The sequence below is a fragment of the Anoplophora glabripennis genome, unplaced genomic scaffold, assembly GCF_000390285.2.
Source record: "Anoplophora glabripennis isolate ALB-LARVAE unplaced genomic scaffold, Agla_2.0 scaffold523, whole genome shotgun sequence".
Taxonomy (NCBI): Eukaryota; Metazoa; Arthropoda; class Insecta; order Coleoptera; family Cerambycidae; genus Anoplophora; species Anoplophora glabripennis.
Window position 1 is genome coordinate 149,429 of NW_019416605.1, and position 15,124 is coordinate 164,552.

General features: G+C 34.6%; 1 protein-coding gene across 1 annotated transcript; it reads right to left on the reverse strand.

Moving 5' to 3' along the window:
* Positions 1-2,415: 2,415 nt before the first annotated feature.
* On the reverse strand, positions 2,416-3,618 carry LOC111691768 (tigger transposable element-derived protein 2-like). The gene has a single exon (XM_023455064.1). The coding sequence runs from the start codon at positions 3,616-3,618 to the stop codon at positions 2,416-2,418; it is 1,203 nt and encodes a 400-aa protein (XP_023310832.1).
* Between the last annotated feature and the right edge of the window lie 11,506 nt (positions 3,619-15,124).

Sequence of the window (15,124 nt, forward strand, 5' to 3'; positions counted from 1 at the left end):
CATATGCAAATCAGTGGATAGGTCGAGGAGGACCACAGAATTGGCCCGCTCGATCCCCGGATCTCAATCCTCTGGATTTGTCTACTTGGGGCCATTTGCAGCATTTGGTTTATCGTACTCCTGTTCGCGATGTAGAGGACTTAAGAAACCGCATTATCGATGCGTGCAGGGTAATTAGAGAGACTCCAGGAATATTTGAGCGAATACGTGGCTCAATGCGCCGACGTCTAGACGCATGCGTAATGTCTGAAGGTAGACATATTGAACATTTACTATGATTTCTACATGTTGTATGTTTTGTTATTATTAAATTAGTTTTGATTATTCCCCTTTAATCATTTAATGCAGGTAGTAACTACAAAATAACAGTAAATCCAGTCCGCATTTATGACGATGTATCTCTGTAGTTGTTCGTAAAATAATTTTTTACTGCGAACTGGTTTAATTTGGGCAAAAAATTCAAGAGACATTTTTTTTTAGAATGAAACAGGCTATCGGAAATAATTTTTTAAATGGTAAAAAAATAATAAGACAAAAAATTACGTTGGAAATAAATTTTAGGGGTTGCGTTTTCCACCCCTTACTACCATGGGGTAAACCAAATAAATTACTGGCTAAGTGTCTTTTTGGTAGTAGAAAATGTCAGGTTAATTTCAATATTGTAACTTGTTTAGTGCTTGTGAAAAAAATTGTTAAACAAATTTTATGTACCCCCTTTAAGGGGCTGTATCTTAACAAGGGATGCTCCAATGAAGTTTCTTTATATGAAAGATCCTATCTTTTTTTCGATGAGGAATCACCCCCTTAAATGTTTTATACTTATTTAGTTACACCCTGTATAACGAGTAGAAAGCTTTTATTTTTCTCATGTTATCACAAATAAATATTTAATTGTGCACAGCAAATATTTTAATTCAGTGTAGCTTTTTAAATTCTTACTTAACACTAATTATTTAGTATTTTCATTGAAATAAATGCTTTATTAACTCCAAAGATTTTTTAAATTCCCTCAACAATTGCAAATAAATGATTTAATTGACTAAAAATAAAATTTGTTTTTCCTCACCTATTAGGACTACCGAGATAGATGAACACTGGATTATTTTCTGTAGTAGATTGCGGTGACAATATTATTATCTGGGCATGATTTTATAAAAAATATACGTTTGCCTGGAACCGAGAGAGATCGGAAACAAGAAATATGAATTCGTCGTTGATATATTATCCGCGCTGTATCATTTCTCTTTAAATTTTTTCAATGTACGACGTGCGTTTCCGCTTTCCCCACGGAGAATATAAATATATTGTGTATTCGAGAAACCAAAATATTTCTTCGGCGCGCGGTGCATTCCGAGAATATCTTATGAAAACACCGGTAGAATATCCATCATATCAGTTGTTTGCTTATTTTATCCACCCGTAATGGACACGGTTGTTTTCTACACACCGAATAAAAAGGTTTAGAAAATTGTTCTAGAGAGTGGTACAAATTTCCTTTTTTGTAGAATTTTCTTTGTTGTTCAGGGCATTTGAATGTACAGGGTGATTCAGTCATAGTGTCATTAAATTTAGGGGAAGATAGGGAAAAATGAGTAGAATACGAATACGCAATTAAAAAAAATAAAATACATGTTTGCCTGAAACAAAATATTTTCAAATCATTAATTAAACGCCATTTCGGACCGCTTCTGACTGCTGACCCACAAAGGTTTATCGAGAGTGAACTTTGACCTACCGTATTATTCGGTCAGCAACCCAGCTTTTACTGCGTTTTTAATACGTAGTAAACAACAGGGAATAAACAGAGATTTTTATCTAGACACTTAAATAAATATTTTATTATATTTTAAATATTAACAAGTACAGCAGTAGAGCCTCGATGATCCGAACTACCAAAAAACAAACCCTGTTCGGACTGGCGGGGCGTTCGGATTATAGTATGTTAAAAAAAAGGCAAGTATATTTTGACAGAATATGTATATTTATTGAGGTGCCTACTACAAGATACATATTTAAACCACAAAATATACGTTACTTATTCATAAAGTCATCAATTTTAGTTTGGCGGGTTCTATTTATTGACCAAGAAAAGGCTTTGTCCCTCAAATTTCGCAGCATCATCTTTTCGGATAAAGAAAAGTCATTTTCGTCAGCCCAATCCAAACAAGTATTCAGTGCTGATATAGCTTGTGAATGAGGAATTTTCTTGACGTTTAAAGCAGAAGTATTATCAACAAGAAGCTCGTCAGTCTCTTGCCTAAGTTGGGCTATGATCTCATCATCAGTTATGGGTTCTGTGCAATTCTCCTCTTCGCTGATTGTCAAGAAAGTGGAAATGGTTTCTTCTGTATATCCACGGTTGCGTAGGAGACTGAGTGGGAGATTGTCTTCCACTTCAGAGCCATCGTTTTCTTCTTATCCATTTTCTGCTTCATTGAATTGGTCAGGCCATAGAAGCTTCCAAGATTTTTTGATGAGAGACGACGACACGTGATCCCAACATTGCGCTAGTGAAAAAATTGCGTCTTTAATTGTGATGCTTTTAATAACATCATGTAGTGTTAAACTTTCATCATCTTCTTGTTGCGCAAAAACTTGAATCAGCAGTTTCTTCTTGTAATTAATCTTGACATTTTGAATTACGTTTTGATCCATAGGCTGAATCAAGGGTGTGCAGTTTGGTGGCATGTACAGTACGGAAAAATTGCCATCTTCTGTAGTCAGATCTTCAGCATCTGGATGTCCGGGCGCATTATCTAGGAGCAATAATGCTCTTTGTGGTAGACGTAATTTCTTCAAATGACGTTTGACTTCTGGAACGAAATGTTCTCTGAACCACTCCAGGAAAATATCTCTAGTTACCCAAGCACGCCTTTGTCCTTGATAATGCACCGGTAATTTTACGGATCCAAAAGATCTTGGCTTTTTGGCCTTCCCTACGACTAGTAACTGTAATTTATGATTCCCTATCGAGTTTGCACAAGGCATAAAAGTGATTCTTTCTTTAGATACCTTGGATCCAGAAGCACTAGTTTCAGCAGAAGAGGCTAAAGTTTTATCTGGCAGAACCTTCCAAAACAATCCTGATTCGTCTGCATTGTAGATTTGTTCAGGACAAAGGTCTTTTTCTCTTATCTCTTTCAAAAACTTTTCTTGGAATGGTTGAACAGCCTCCGCATTACTAGAGACTTTCTCACCTGACACTTTCAGCTGCCGTATGCCATGACGCTTTTTGAAATTATCCAGCCACCCTCTACTTGCACTGAAATCAGACCCTGTTAGTTTTTTATGAAAGAATCTGGCTTTATGCATTACGATTTCGCCTGATAAAGGAACGTGTCTTCGTCTTTGCTCTAAAAACCAAGTGAAAAGTGCTTCTTCGAGCACTGGATTTTCTGGCAATTTTAGCGTTTTTCTTAAACCTGGACCTTTCTCGGTTTGAGCTACAAACGACCGTATTTTCTGTTCTTTTTTCCTTAAATCAGTAATTGTCGATTTTCCAACACCATACTTAAGGGCAAGAGAAGTTCCAGACACTCCATCTTTCAAACTATCCAGTATGGCACACTTTTCAGCTATAGTTAAAGTTTTATGTTTACGTTTCGGTGTAAGAACCATTTTTATAACCTCTAAAACACGTGGCGCGCGAGTTTAGCACAGAGTAACGTGAACACGCGAGGTAACTCATTCGCAACTGAAAACAAAACATAAGATCAGCGGCGACGATAAGAGAGAGAGGGGGCAGTCGGCAATACGGATTACAGCGGCGTTCGGATTAGCCTGAGTACGGATTATCGAGGCTCTACTATTTGTTAACAAAACTTTTTTTTTTATTGAACAGTGTTTGTACAGTGTACAATGAATATGATTACTTTCACAGTTTAAATTTCTAGTAATATTGTTAAATAAACATTGATATTTTTGTATATTTGCTTTCACTATCTACACTCATTTTATAGGCTTTCCGAAGTCAGTTGAACATATATATATATACAAACGCGTAGCAATAAAATTTAATGAGTTTCATAGGAGTTAGTTAGAGTTTTTTTTATCATACATTCATTAAAAAAATCTTTGAAATCGGCCAAAAAATAAAGAAGTTCCAGGCTTGTACTACTTTTCGCGACATCATGGAGTGCTCACCTGAAAATGTATCGATTTTGATAAAACTTGGTGGTAAGACGTTTTAAGGGATGCTGAATGAGAATACGTAAACTGTTTTTTGAAAAAAAATCGCTAATACCAATCAGCTGTTTTGGTGTCAAGAAAACGCGTCCTAGTTGGCCGTGAATTGTATTAATAAAAACAGCAAATCACAGTTAGATAGTTTTTTCAGCTCACACTCCAAAATAAAAATTTTTGAATTCGACGAAAAAATAAAGAAGTTACAGACAGGCTTGTATCACATTTAAGCGCAAGACCCTGTATAACCCAAGTTGAAAATACACTTTTTAGATACACTGTTAGATCCTTCATAAGTTTTGTTTGAACTTTGTTTTTTGTTATTACCTTAGCAACGCCAGTATGAAGAACGCCATCTTGAAATTTTTAAATTGTCATAACTTCTACATGCCTTAATCGATTTTACTAAACGATGGCTCATTTAAAAAAACTATTAATAGAATTTATATTTGTGATATGGGAATAAAAATATTATTTTCCTGTGCAACGGTAGACGACGCTAACCAGAAAGGTTTTGAAATCGTCTTCGTTTACTAAAAAAATTAAATGGAACTATATAGGTTTTCTTTCATGGCTTGATAGAAATAGAAAATAAATACACAAATCGCAGGTCGATATTTTTTTTGTTTTTATGTTATTGCTAAAATAGTGAAGTTGTGTTAGAACATTCTCCTTTATTTAGTTCTCTAAATAACATTGACATAGTATAAGCCAAAATTAAATTGTAAAACTACAGCAAGCTTGGCCGTAAAAAAGTACTTACTTGCTTTATTTTGATTTTTTTTTGATAGCTACAGTTTCATTTTTTTTATTAATTCCAAATATCTGAGTATTTACAAAGATTATTGTTTCCATAACGAGGCAGGCTCTGCCCTGCGAAAATAGACAACTGAAAATTTATATTAAACGAAACGTGACAGCTCTTACTACGTGCAAAATTAGTGTTATTTGTGTTGGAAAGGCACTTGTGAAAAAGGAAAATGCCTTTTACGAGTGTGGAAGCGTATGATAGACTAGGCGGTATCTGTTCTGGTTTGGGTGAATCGTATATCCACGGAGATTTTTAGCTTTTTGGCTTTCAAATATCACTAGAAATGAAAATTTTTCTATGCGCATAAAAAAAAACGTTATGTTAAAAAAATTCGAAAAATGTCATATTTTTGTTCCTACTTAATTATGTATCTTTTCAAGAGTTGATTTTAGACGAAAATGGAAGAGGAAAAAATGTTTGTAATTAAATTTTTTACAAAACACGACTAGTTACCAATCGAATGAGTCATGATTATTATGCTAAAAATCGAAAAAATCCCAAAAATGGGGATAAAAAACAATACTTTCTAGGGAATTTTTTTTGGGGTATTTAAATTGGGTATAGGACCTTTATACTTGGCTCAAGAAAACTTCATGTTATGTAGAATTATCACATCAAATTTCATCAAAATCGGTTCGATAGATTTTGCAAAACAATTTTGCAATCCAGATTTTGAAAAAAAAATTACAAATTTTCAAAATTTTGGACAGCAAAAACCAAGGCTCTTAGATACTTGACAATTGAATCACGTATAGACGGACTCTCAAGCTTTAAAAATTTTTTTTTAAAATTCGAATGCGTCAATTAGGAGAGCTCTGGTGGTTGTTTAAACATTGGTCGAATTTTTGTACTTATAAACAATTAGAATAACTTTGTGAATATTCAATCAAATCAAATTTTTTAAAGCAGGTTTTAAAAGTTCTTGGAAAGATGCTTTTTAAAAAAAACGGATCGATTGATCAATTAGTTACGTAGTTATAGCCGAAATTTACACTAAATGTACTGATGCATCCGGGCTAATTTTTCGAAAAATACCTTTGGTATTCCGAGTACTTACCAGGTCTAAGATTACAATACTTTTCTTCATTGGCAACCTACATTAAAACATGTTTAAAGTTATTTACGCAAGCGAGAAATTCAATAAAATCGTACGGGTGGTTTTTATCATTTTTTTTCGAAAATTATTAGGTTTAGTTATTTTTGTTTATTTTGTCACCTGTTAAAATACGCAGAGGAATATATTCTTGATGCTGATACACAATCTTGAACTAAGTAAAATTCCAAAATCCATTTGGATAATTTTTTTTTGGTGGAGGAAAAAAAGTTTTCAATAACTTGGCGACAAGCCACCCACAACCTAGTTGATTCAGACTGAATCTCACCTCAAAACCAAACCCTCCAAACAATAACACATAATTACAAAATGAGTATAATATTAGCTTCAGCCTCGACGAATTTCCAGCAACTGGAACTCTTCTTTGTGAGTTTCCGATGTAGTTCTTTTGTACGGGGGATTGACTGCAAGTTTATTCCCGAAGTGATTAATCTATTAAGCTGAAATGAACCCCGATTCAGCAGATAAATCCATGCGGAACGCGATATTTCTGAATTTCTTTTATGCTGAAACAATACGCGAGTGTTTCAGATTAGAGTTTTTAGAAGTCGGCGTTTTCTACGGCCCCAATTGATCGTTGTAATCAAGATTAATTGCTCCGCATTATATCGAGGAAAAACATATTAGTCGCTTTTGTTCCGTATTTTTAACATTATTTGAAGTCGGTGAGAGATATTGGCTGAAATTATCATATTTCTGGTACCATTTTCATATTTACTAAAAATGCATTAATATAAAATATGTTTAATAAGTAAAATGGTATCCTGATCAAATTATATTCTTTTTAAATCAGTGAGTGAAATACTAATCAGTTTGAAAAAAGTATCTCAGGTTATATTCACATTCGAGTAAAGAAAAGCATTTATTAGTGAAACCTGAGTAAATTTTATTAAAGCCAATAAACAATAGTTATTTACACCATAAAGGAGGTAAGTATTATTTACAGTGACGGTTTTACCATAAGAGCTGCGGAGCTGCAGAACGCATAAAATTTTATGTATTTAATCATATTAAATATCAACAAAATATTTAAAGAATCCAAATGTACTCGCGCTAAAATAAATCTAGGAGCTTATATTATTATTTATTGTGACGCGAGCTACGCTCCTTAATATATGCAACCTTATATACAAAATGTATGCACAACGAACAATTAGATGCGTCCTTTGTTTTTATTGGCTAATCAGGCACGTGACCCAGTACACGAAGATAGGGGCTTTTGTGGCTGCAACAGCGCCAGCCGCTGCTGCAGTAAATGCAGTAATATTTCGTACGTGGTATGTGGTGGTTTATTTCTGCGAGCGGCACGTGTGAATATTTTCGTTTAGGCGTCTACGGATATTATAGTTATTAAAATGAATTGCGTTTCGTTTAAAAAAAAAAACTTTATTTGGTTCTCTGCCTTATGAGGATAAACTAAAAATAAAAGAATTAGGTGGGCCAACACCACGATTAAATATTGAAGTTAGTGGAGCAAGCCGAAATAAAAGTTATAAAAGACAATTTAACAATAATGTATACACAAAAGCAGAGTGGGTGTGCGGGTGTGATTTAAAAAATACACTGTTTTGTTTTCCGTGCTTACTTTTCGGTGGGGATAAAGCATGGACAATATACAGTGTGAAAGATTTAAGTCATTTAAGTCATTAGGTAAAATAAACATAAGAAGTCAGTTAGATTCTGCATATTGGGATAATATACGGAAACACAATGAACAGGTAACGAAAAATCGTTATGTATTATCTAAAATCATAGATTGCATAAAATTTTGCGGAGCTTTCGAATTAGCACTTCGGGGACACGACGAGACAGAAAATTCGGACAACCCTATGTGTTTCGTGGACTCATAAATTTTAGTGTAGATCTTGACGACATATTAAAAGAACATCTAACCACATGGGTATGATCGGGATTTTCTGTGATTGTACCGGGAATTAGCTGTATGGTCCCGGATTTCGAATTTGCATGTATAACTCCCGGAATATAATATTATGTACATATATATAAAAAAAGATAAAGAAAAAGTCATAACATGGCGTGGAAAATTAAAATTCGTTGAATCGTTGGTAAAATTCACAAACGATTTTTTTGTTTATAAACAATATTCAATAATTTAATAAAATATATTTAGTTTATTCCAATTTATTTATACCGTCAGTAGGTAATTCGTGAATAGATATTTCAAAAAGGTATTAATTTCAAAAATCATTCTTGTGATAATCTGTTTTTTTATAAATGCATTGTTCCTTGAAATTCAGAAGTGCCAGGAAAGCGCGTGACCTTGAAAATTTTAAAATTTTTCGCCTGTGGCGCCATTTAAAGATTCCAGGCACTTAATATCCCGGAATTCAATTCAACAAATGTAACAATTCTAAGCAGAACACATTCAATCAATGTTCACGCGCCGCCACTGATTATTTACCACTCGAATACAATTTTGCGCCCGAACGAAGCGAGGGCTGGCAATACAGTCTGAGATAGGTCAAGTATGTTTAACTGCTGCGTGGTGTATAACATTTTATCTGCTCCCATAATTCTTTATGGTTCATGAAGTAAAGATTAGGTATAATATTTTGACATTTCTTAATCAATTCATTTTGACATTATTCGAAATCTTGCAAAGTCGCTTTGGTTGTTTGAATTTTGTCGTTTCTAAGGTCTTTATAAATAAAGTTACATAAAACTAAAAATTTTGCTGGTTTTGAATTATTATTTCTAAATGAGTGATTTTCAAATAGAAATTGCAGCAAAGCTGCCTGCGAATTTTTATTGCCCTACGGGCGAGCATATAGAAATTTCAAAGAATGGTGCCAAAACAAAAATACCTGTGTTTCTGTAATATCACTGCTAGCATTATTTCACAGAGGAGTCAAGAACTCTAAAGTCACCGGCGAGTTTGTGGAGTGAATACTCAACGATTAAGTCAACTATTTTCATAGAAGAGAACGTGGATATATCAAAATACCCCAAGCTGAGAGCATTTTTGAAACGTAAGACACCAAAAAAGTCAAACGTTTTTACAAGAGAACAAGTAAACGATTTTCTCGTTCAGGCACCCGATAACACATGCTAATGAAAATAGTGACGGTCTTAGGCATTACAGGAGCATGCCGTTCTGATGAGTTATGTAAACTTACCTTGGACAACGTCAATTTTAAAAATTTCGATGGTAACGGGTTATCCATTTCGAGCTTGGGATAGTAAAGCCCTGCCAACTGATATTTGTCAAATGTCATTATCGTCCAGACTGGAATTTGTTTAGTTAAAGGTTTGCCATTTCACAATATGGAACATTTTACGACCGAACAACGCGTTAAAATTATTAAATTATGCTACGAAAATGGTGGATCTTTCGCGCATTACGGGGAGATTATGACTGACATAATTGTCCATCCCAGCAAACAACCACCAATACAGTGAGGAAATTCCAATAGACTAGATCGGTAACAGACATCGTAAGACCTGTGCATCATCGTTTTGCCCGTTCAAGCCGCTGTATTAACGATGACCCGAATTTTTCGACTTCAAGTCGAGCTCAGCATTTGGGCCTGTCATACGGCACATTGTGGCGCCATGATCATCGACTTTTTTAGCCTGAAATTGAAGATTTTGATCTGCACGATATGTGGTTTCAACAAAATGGGGTCACATGCCACACAACGCGGCCAATTATGGCTTTATTGCGCGAGAAATTCCCAGGACGCTTAATTTCGAGATTCGGCGATGTGGATTGGTAACGATTGCTAACGGTGCTAACGGTGGCTTGGCCTACGATTTAACGCCTTTGGATTTTTCTTTGTGGGACTATGCGAAAGACCTTGGTTATGCAAACAATCCCACAACTTTGGAGTAATTGAAGGACGAGATATATCAAGTTATGGCCGAATTATTGTCCGAATTGTGTGAAAAAGTCTTCGAAAATTACCTCAAAAAGATTGACTCCTGCAAACGGTTCCGTGGAGGACATTTGAATGATATTGTTTTTCACGCATAATGGCATAGTCCAAACTTTATTATGAAATAAAAGTTCCATCGAAATTTAAATATTCAATGTGTTTTTTTAAAACTTTACTTTCCCAAGGAGAAAATGGATAACCCGTTATTATTGTAGTGACAATTAATTGCAGATTCTAAAAATGGTATGTCACGTACGTTTACAATTACTTCTCGTCTGGGTTCTATTTCTCATCTGAAAATTCTCAAAAAATATATCAAGATTAGATTGGAAGTTAAAACTGAAATTTCACGCTTTTTTATGCGCTACCAGGCAGGTAGATGTTACAACCAACCAGTCGGCAAGAATACCCTTTCTATGAATCCTAATAAGATTGCGCAGTTTTTGAAACTAGAACATCATGAAACACATACAGGCCATTCATTCCGAAGAACATCTGCAACGTTGGAAAGTGGAAATCAGCCACAATTGCAGAAAGTTATGTTGCTGACAATTTAAGTAACAAAAATGAAATAGCTAACAGGATTCTTTACAATGACACTCCAGGTTCTAATACGTCGCATCATGCTGTTTTAATGGATCAGTCAGATAATATTGAGCCTCCAATGACTGAAATGGAGCGGTCAAATCATTTTGAGAAAAATATAACAATTAGTAAACGCAAAGGGAATAATTACCCAGATTTTATATATGTTATTAAGTGTAATAACTGTAAAATTACTATAAATATTCATTCATAATAATTAATAAAATGTAATGTTCATCAAATATTTCTATTTATTTGTTCATAAAATATGCATTTATAAACATTTATATAACTCGAAATCGCTTTTTTCCCTACCATAGCAAATTCTACTTCTACGGCAAAATCCACTTACCTCCTTAAAAACAAAGTAGATAATCTATTTAATATAGTGGAAGCAGATAAAAACAATTAAAGGTTTACAATAAAAATTACACAGATACTTGTAATTTCTATTGAAAAATGCATGTAACTCTCAAGATTCTCCTCTACTACCATGGATAATCAGGTAGAAAAAATTGAGAGAGGGCACTTTTAGTTCGTCTTCGGTATTTGTACTCCTGCGTAGATAACGCTTCGAATAGTAGAATTGAGGTGAAAATTGATATTATATAGAAATTTAATAATAAATCTAACAAAATTAACTAAATTTTCGTTACATCTTCAAGCAAAATTTTCCCCACAGTATTACCATGATGTGATTTCAATAAATAGAGATTTATATCTACTAGATTCAAGTACGATTCGTTAGAACTTTCCCCATTTAGTCGCTTTATCGATCATCAACCGATATTTTTTTACTTAATGAACCGTTAGAGGGACAATACACGCGCTTATTTGGATTAATTATGTCCATTCAGCAATATGAATTCAAACAAATCCCCGTCCGACGTTCCGGTGCTTCTCTTTCTTCTATTTCCCTTCTATTTGTGTTTCACTTCCCCGCCATCCATCCCCGTCAGTGTAAAATATTCCGGCACTAAATAGACCCGGCATATACGCCGAGAGAACAGTTTATTTGTGGCAACGAAACGCCTTTATTTGACACCTATTTTTATCAAATAGAACAGCAGAAATTTGGGGAAAAGGAATTTTTTTACTGGGGATTGAGAAATTGGTTCTCAGTTGGGGAAAATTTAAAGATTTTGTCTCCACAACCAATCATTGTTAGAATTTCAGTTCTTTCCGTTTCAATAAGCTTCACGTAGAAAATAGTATATTAAACAACAAGGTTTGAAACACGAGCGAGATATATTGGTGGACCGAGCCGAAGGCGAGGTCCACAAGTCGAGCGAGTGTGCAAAGAGGTTTTCAAACGAGTTTTTTACGATACTTTTTATACGACTGCAAACAGAGACCACAAAAATCAAATTTTAATTTAAATCGTTTTTATTACTAAAATTGCCAACGCATTAACAAAATAAATTAAATACAACTTTTAATTTAACTCGTTTTTATTAAGAAAATTGCTAACGCATTAACAAAAGAAACTAATATTTAATATTTATGGTAACATTTGAACATTCCTTCAAGGTTACGCTGGGAAAAGCAGTATTATTGTGCACCTTGTTTTCGGTAATAGAGAATATTTTTGGTGTCGTGTTTTTAGTGCAGTTTTTCAGCGTGCGGTCGTTGTTTTCTTGTTGTATTCCAGTAGACGATCGTTGTTCTGGTTCTGTGGCAGCAGAAGACACTGAAGACTCTATCTTTTTCGAAACTTCCATTTTATTTCTCAAACAGTCATCAACGTAGCCTTCGGCAACTGTACTGGATTTCCACCCTCCATGGCGTTTGAGGGCAAGCAGATTTGAGCCAGAATTGACTAAAATTGTGGCCGATGAACGCCGAAAACAATGTCCCGTGTAACTTTCTGGATTCTCTAGCATCAAAAACTTGGCGATTTCCCTAGCCATGTTTCCAATTTTGTTGATGCCAACGTTTTGGCTTGAACATTTTCCGTTTTGATAGTTTAAAAAAAACCTGCCTGTCTTCAGATTAGGAGGACGAAGAGCACAGTACTTTTTTAAGATAGTGTAAAGGTTTCCTGTAATTGTAAAACACCTTGGTACCTTTGTTTTTGTATTCTTCAGTTTAATCAGCATAGCACTGCCGAAATCTTTGGTGTCTTCTATTTTGAGATAACATAATTCCTCCCTTCGACATGCCCCAGATAGTCCAACTGCCACCACCGCCTTGATAAGTAAATATTTGTCGTCTGATGCTTTCGTCAAAAACCGGCAAAAATCATCTTCTGTGAGGATTTGGGACTTCTTTGGGACGTAGTTTTCGGATTTTCGTTTGATTAGCGCTTGCAACTTTTTATAGCTTCCAAGATCTATGTTGTGATTGGCACTTAACGTTGACTTGAGCATCGAAAAAATCGTCCACAACGTCGAAGATTTATATTTCTTAGATAGTTCTTCAAAATACACCATTACTGCGTTTTCTGAGAAAGTTTGGACATTTTTGGCTAGTCGCCAGTCCATAAATCGGCTTAACTCAGCTTCATACCTGCTTCTGGATTTTGTGGGCAGCAGTTCCGAACATATTTCGCTTGCTTTCTGTAAAATCTCTTCAGAATCACACATTTTCACACCCAAACTTCGGGAATTCAATAATTTTTGAAGTATCTAATCAACAAAATAAAGGAGCCGTGACGGTTGCTATGAAACTCAGCCAACTTGAAACATTGCATAATTTGGGTGACAACATCAAACAAAAATCACAATCTGGAGACGCGTGTGCAAAGATGACATAACCGTGTGCAAAACACCGTTTTCAGAGCGTGTTTTCCGTGCCCAAAACCTCCTTTTGCAAGGCAGTCGTATAAAAATACTTTTAAATATTTCCAGTATATCAGCAGTATATGAAATACTTGATGACACATCAAATAATTCAATTTGGATGTAGCCTTCTTGATAATACAGTTAAATTTTTTTAAAAGACAAAATAAGGGAGCTTTGCAAAAATTAAGATGGCGGCCATAAACCCAAAAATTGATGATAAATGACCAAGAATTTCAATCTCAGAGTTTAATCGAATTAAAAATAGTAACCTGAATTATTGATCAAGAACTTGGTACAAAACATTTCAAAACACAAAATGGCGGATCCAAGATGGTGAATTTTTTAAAAACACCAAATTCATTTGGAAATAAATCGGCAGTGATTATTAAGGCCACTTATCTCAAATCTGATGTGATGGAATGTAAATCTCAAAATGGCGGACCCAAGATGACGGATTAAAGATTAACACTCAAAACAATGAAAAAGTTACCAACTTTCCTGAGAAGGACTGTTGGAAGCTTATCACCCATCTCTTGCAAGACTTGTTGAAAAATTCTACTATTCTGAAACAGACCGTTGATTGGGTGATATAACAAGGTGTAATAAAAAGCGACGTTACAAAGTTTCACCTAAAGTATTGGGATCACTTAATACAACTTATCTAAAAAGTAATGTCATAAAGTAGATCGTAGATCACATCATTATGCAGGGCAACAAATAGTATTTAAAGCATATCTAATTTAAACTAATGAATTGCTATTATGACTGCCATAATTTTAATTTCGTAATGATACATTTGAAATCAGATACTCTTGAAAACGACCATTCCGACATCTAATTAAAATTAGGCATCTTCAATTTAATGTATATCATAAGTCCGCCATTTTGGATACGCTAATTTAGAATCATTCATTTCAGATTTACATTAAGCGATCTTAAAAACGTACCCGTCAATCCTTTTAAAGCGAAGATCTGAAAGGTATTTAATGAAGATATCTATCATATGTCCGCTATCTTGTATATCTGCCATCTTACATCGGTCATTCCGGGACTGGATTGTGCATGCTAGATTTGTAATAAGCATCTTAAGAACCCCCGCAAATCCGTTTTCTACAGGATCCGGTGTTCTTAAAGGCAATTGATGCGATTTCCGCCATCTTGGATACGCCATTTTATAATTTTGAATCTGTCTTAACCTATTTTTAGCATACTATCTTGGATACATAGTTAATCTATTTTCAAAGCGATCCGCTCTACGTAAAGATACTTGATGCAAGTTTTAGCCTTTAGTCCGCCATTTTGAGATTTAGATTCCATCAGACCAGATTTGAGATAAGTGGCCTTGATAATCACTGCCAATTCATTTACAAACGAATCTGGTGTTTTTAAAGTCATTTACATCGGGGTTTGGTCAAACGTTCGCCATTTTGTATCCACGATTTTGTGATATGAAATGTTTTATATCAAGTTCTTGATTAATAATTCCGTTTACTATTTTTAATTCGTTTAAACTCTGATATTGAATTTCTTGGTCGTTTATCATCAAATTTTTGGTTTATGGCCGCCATCTTAATTTTTGCAAAGCTCGCACGGTTTTTTGTAGTCCTGAGATCAAGCTTTAAAATGAACCCTTGTACCAAATTTTTTGTCGCTTTATATTTTGGTGGCAGCAATGATCCGGTTGATTGTTCGAAATTTTTTAAGTTTATGACCGCAATATTCACATCGCCATCTTGATTTTTACAAAGGCGCA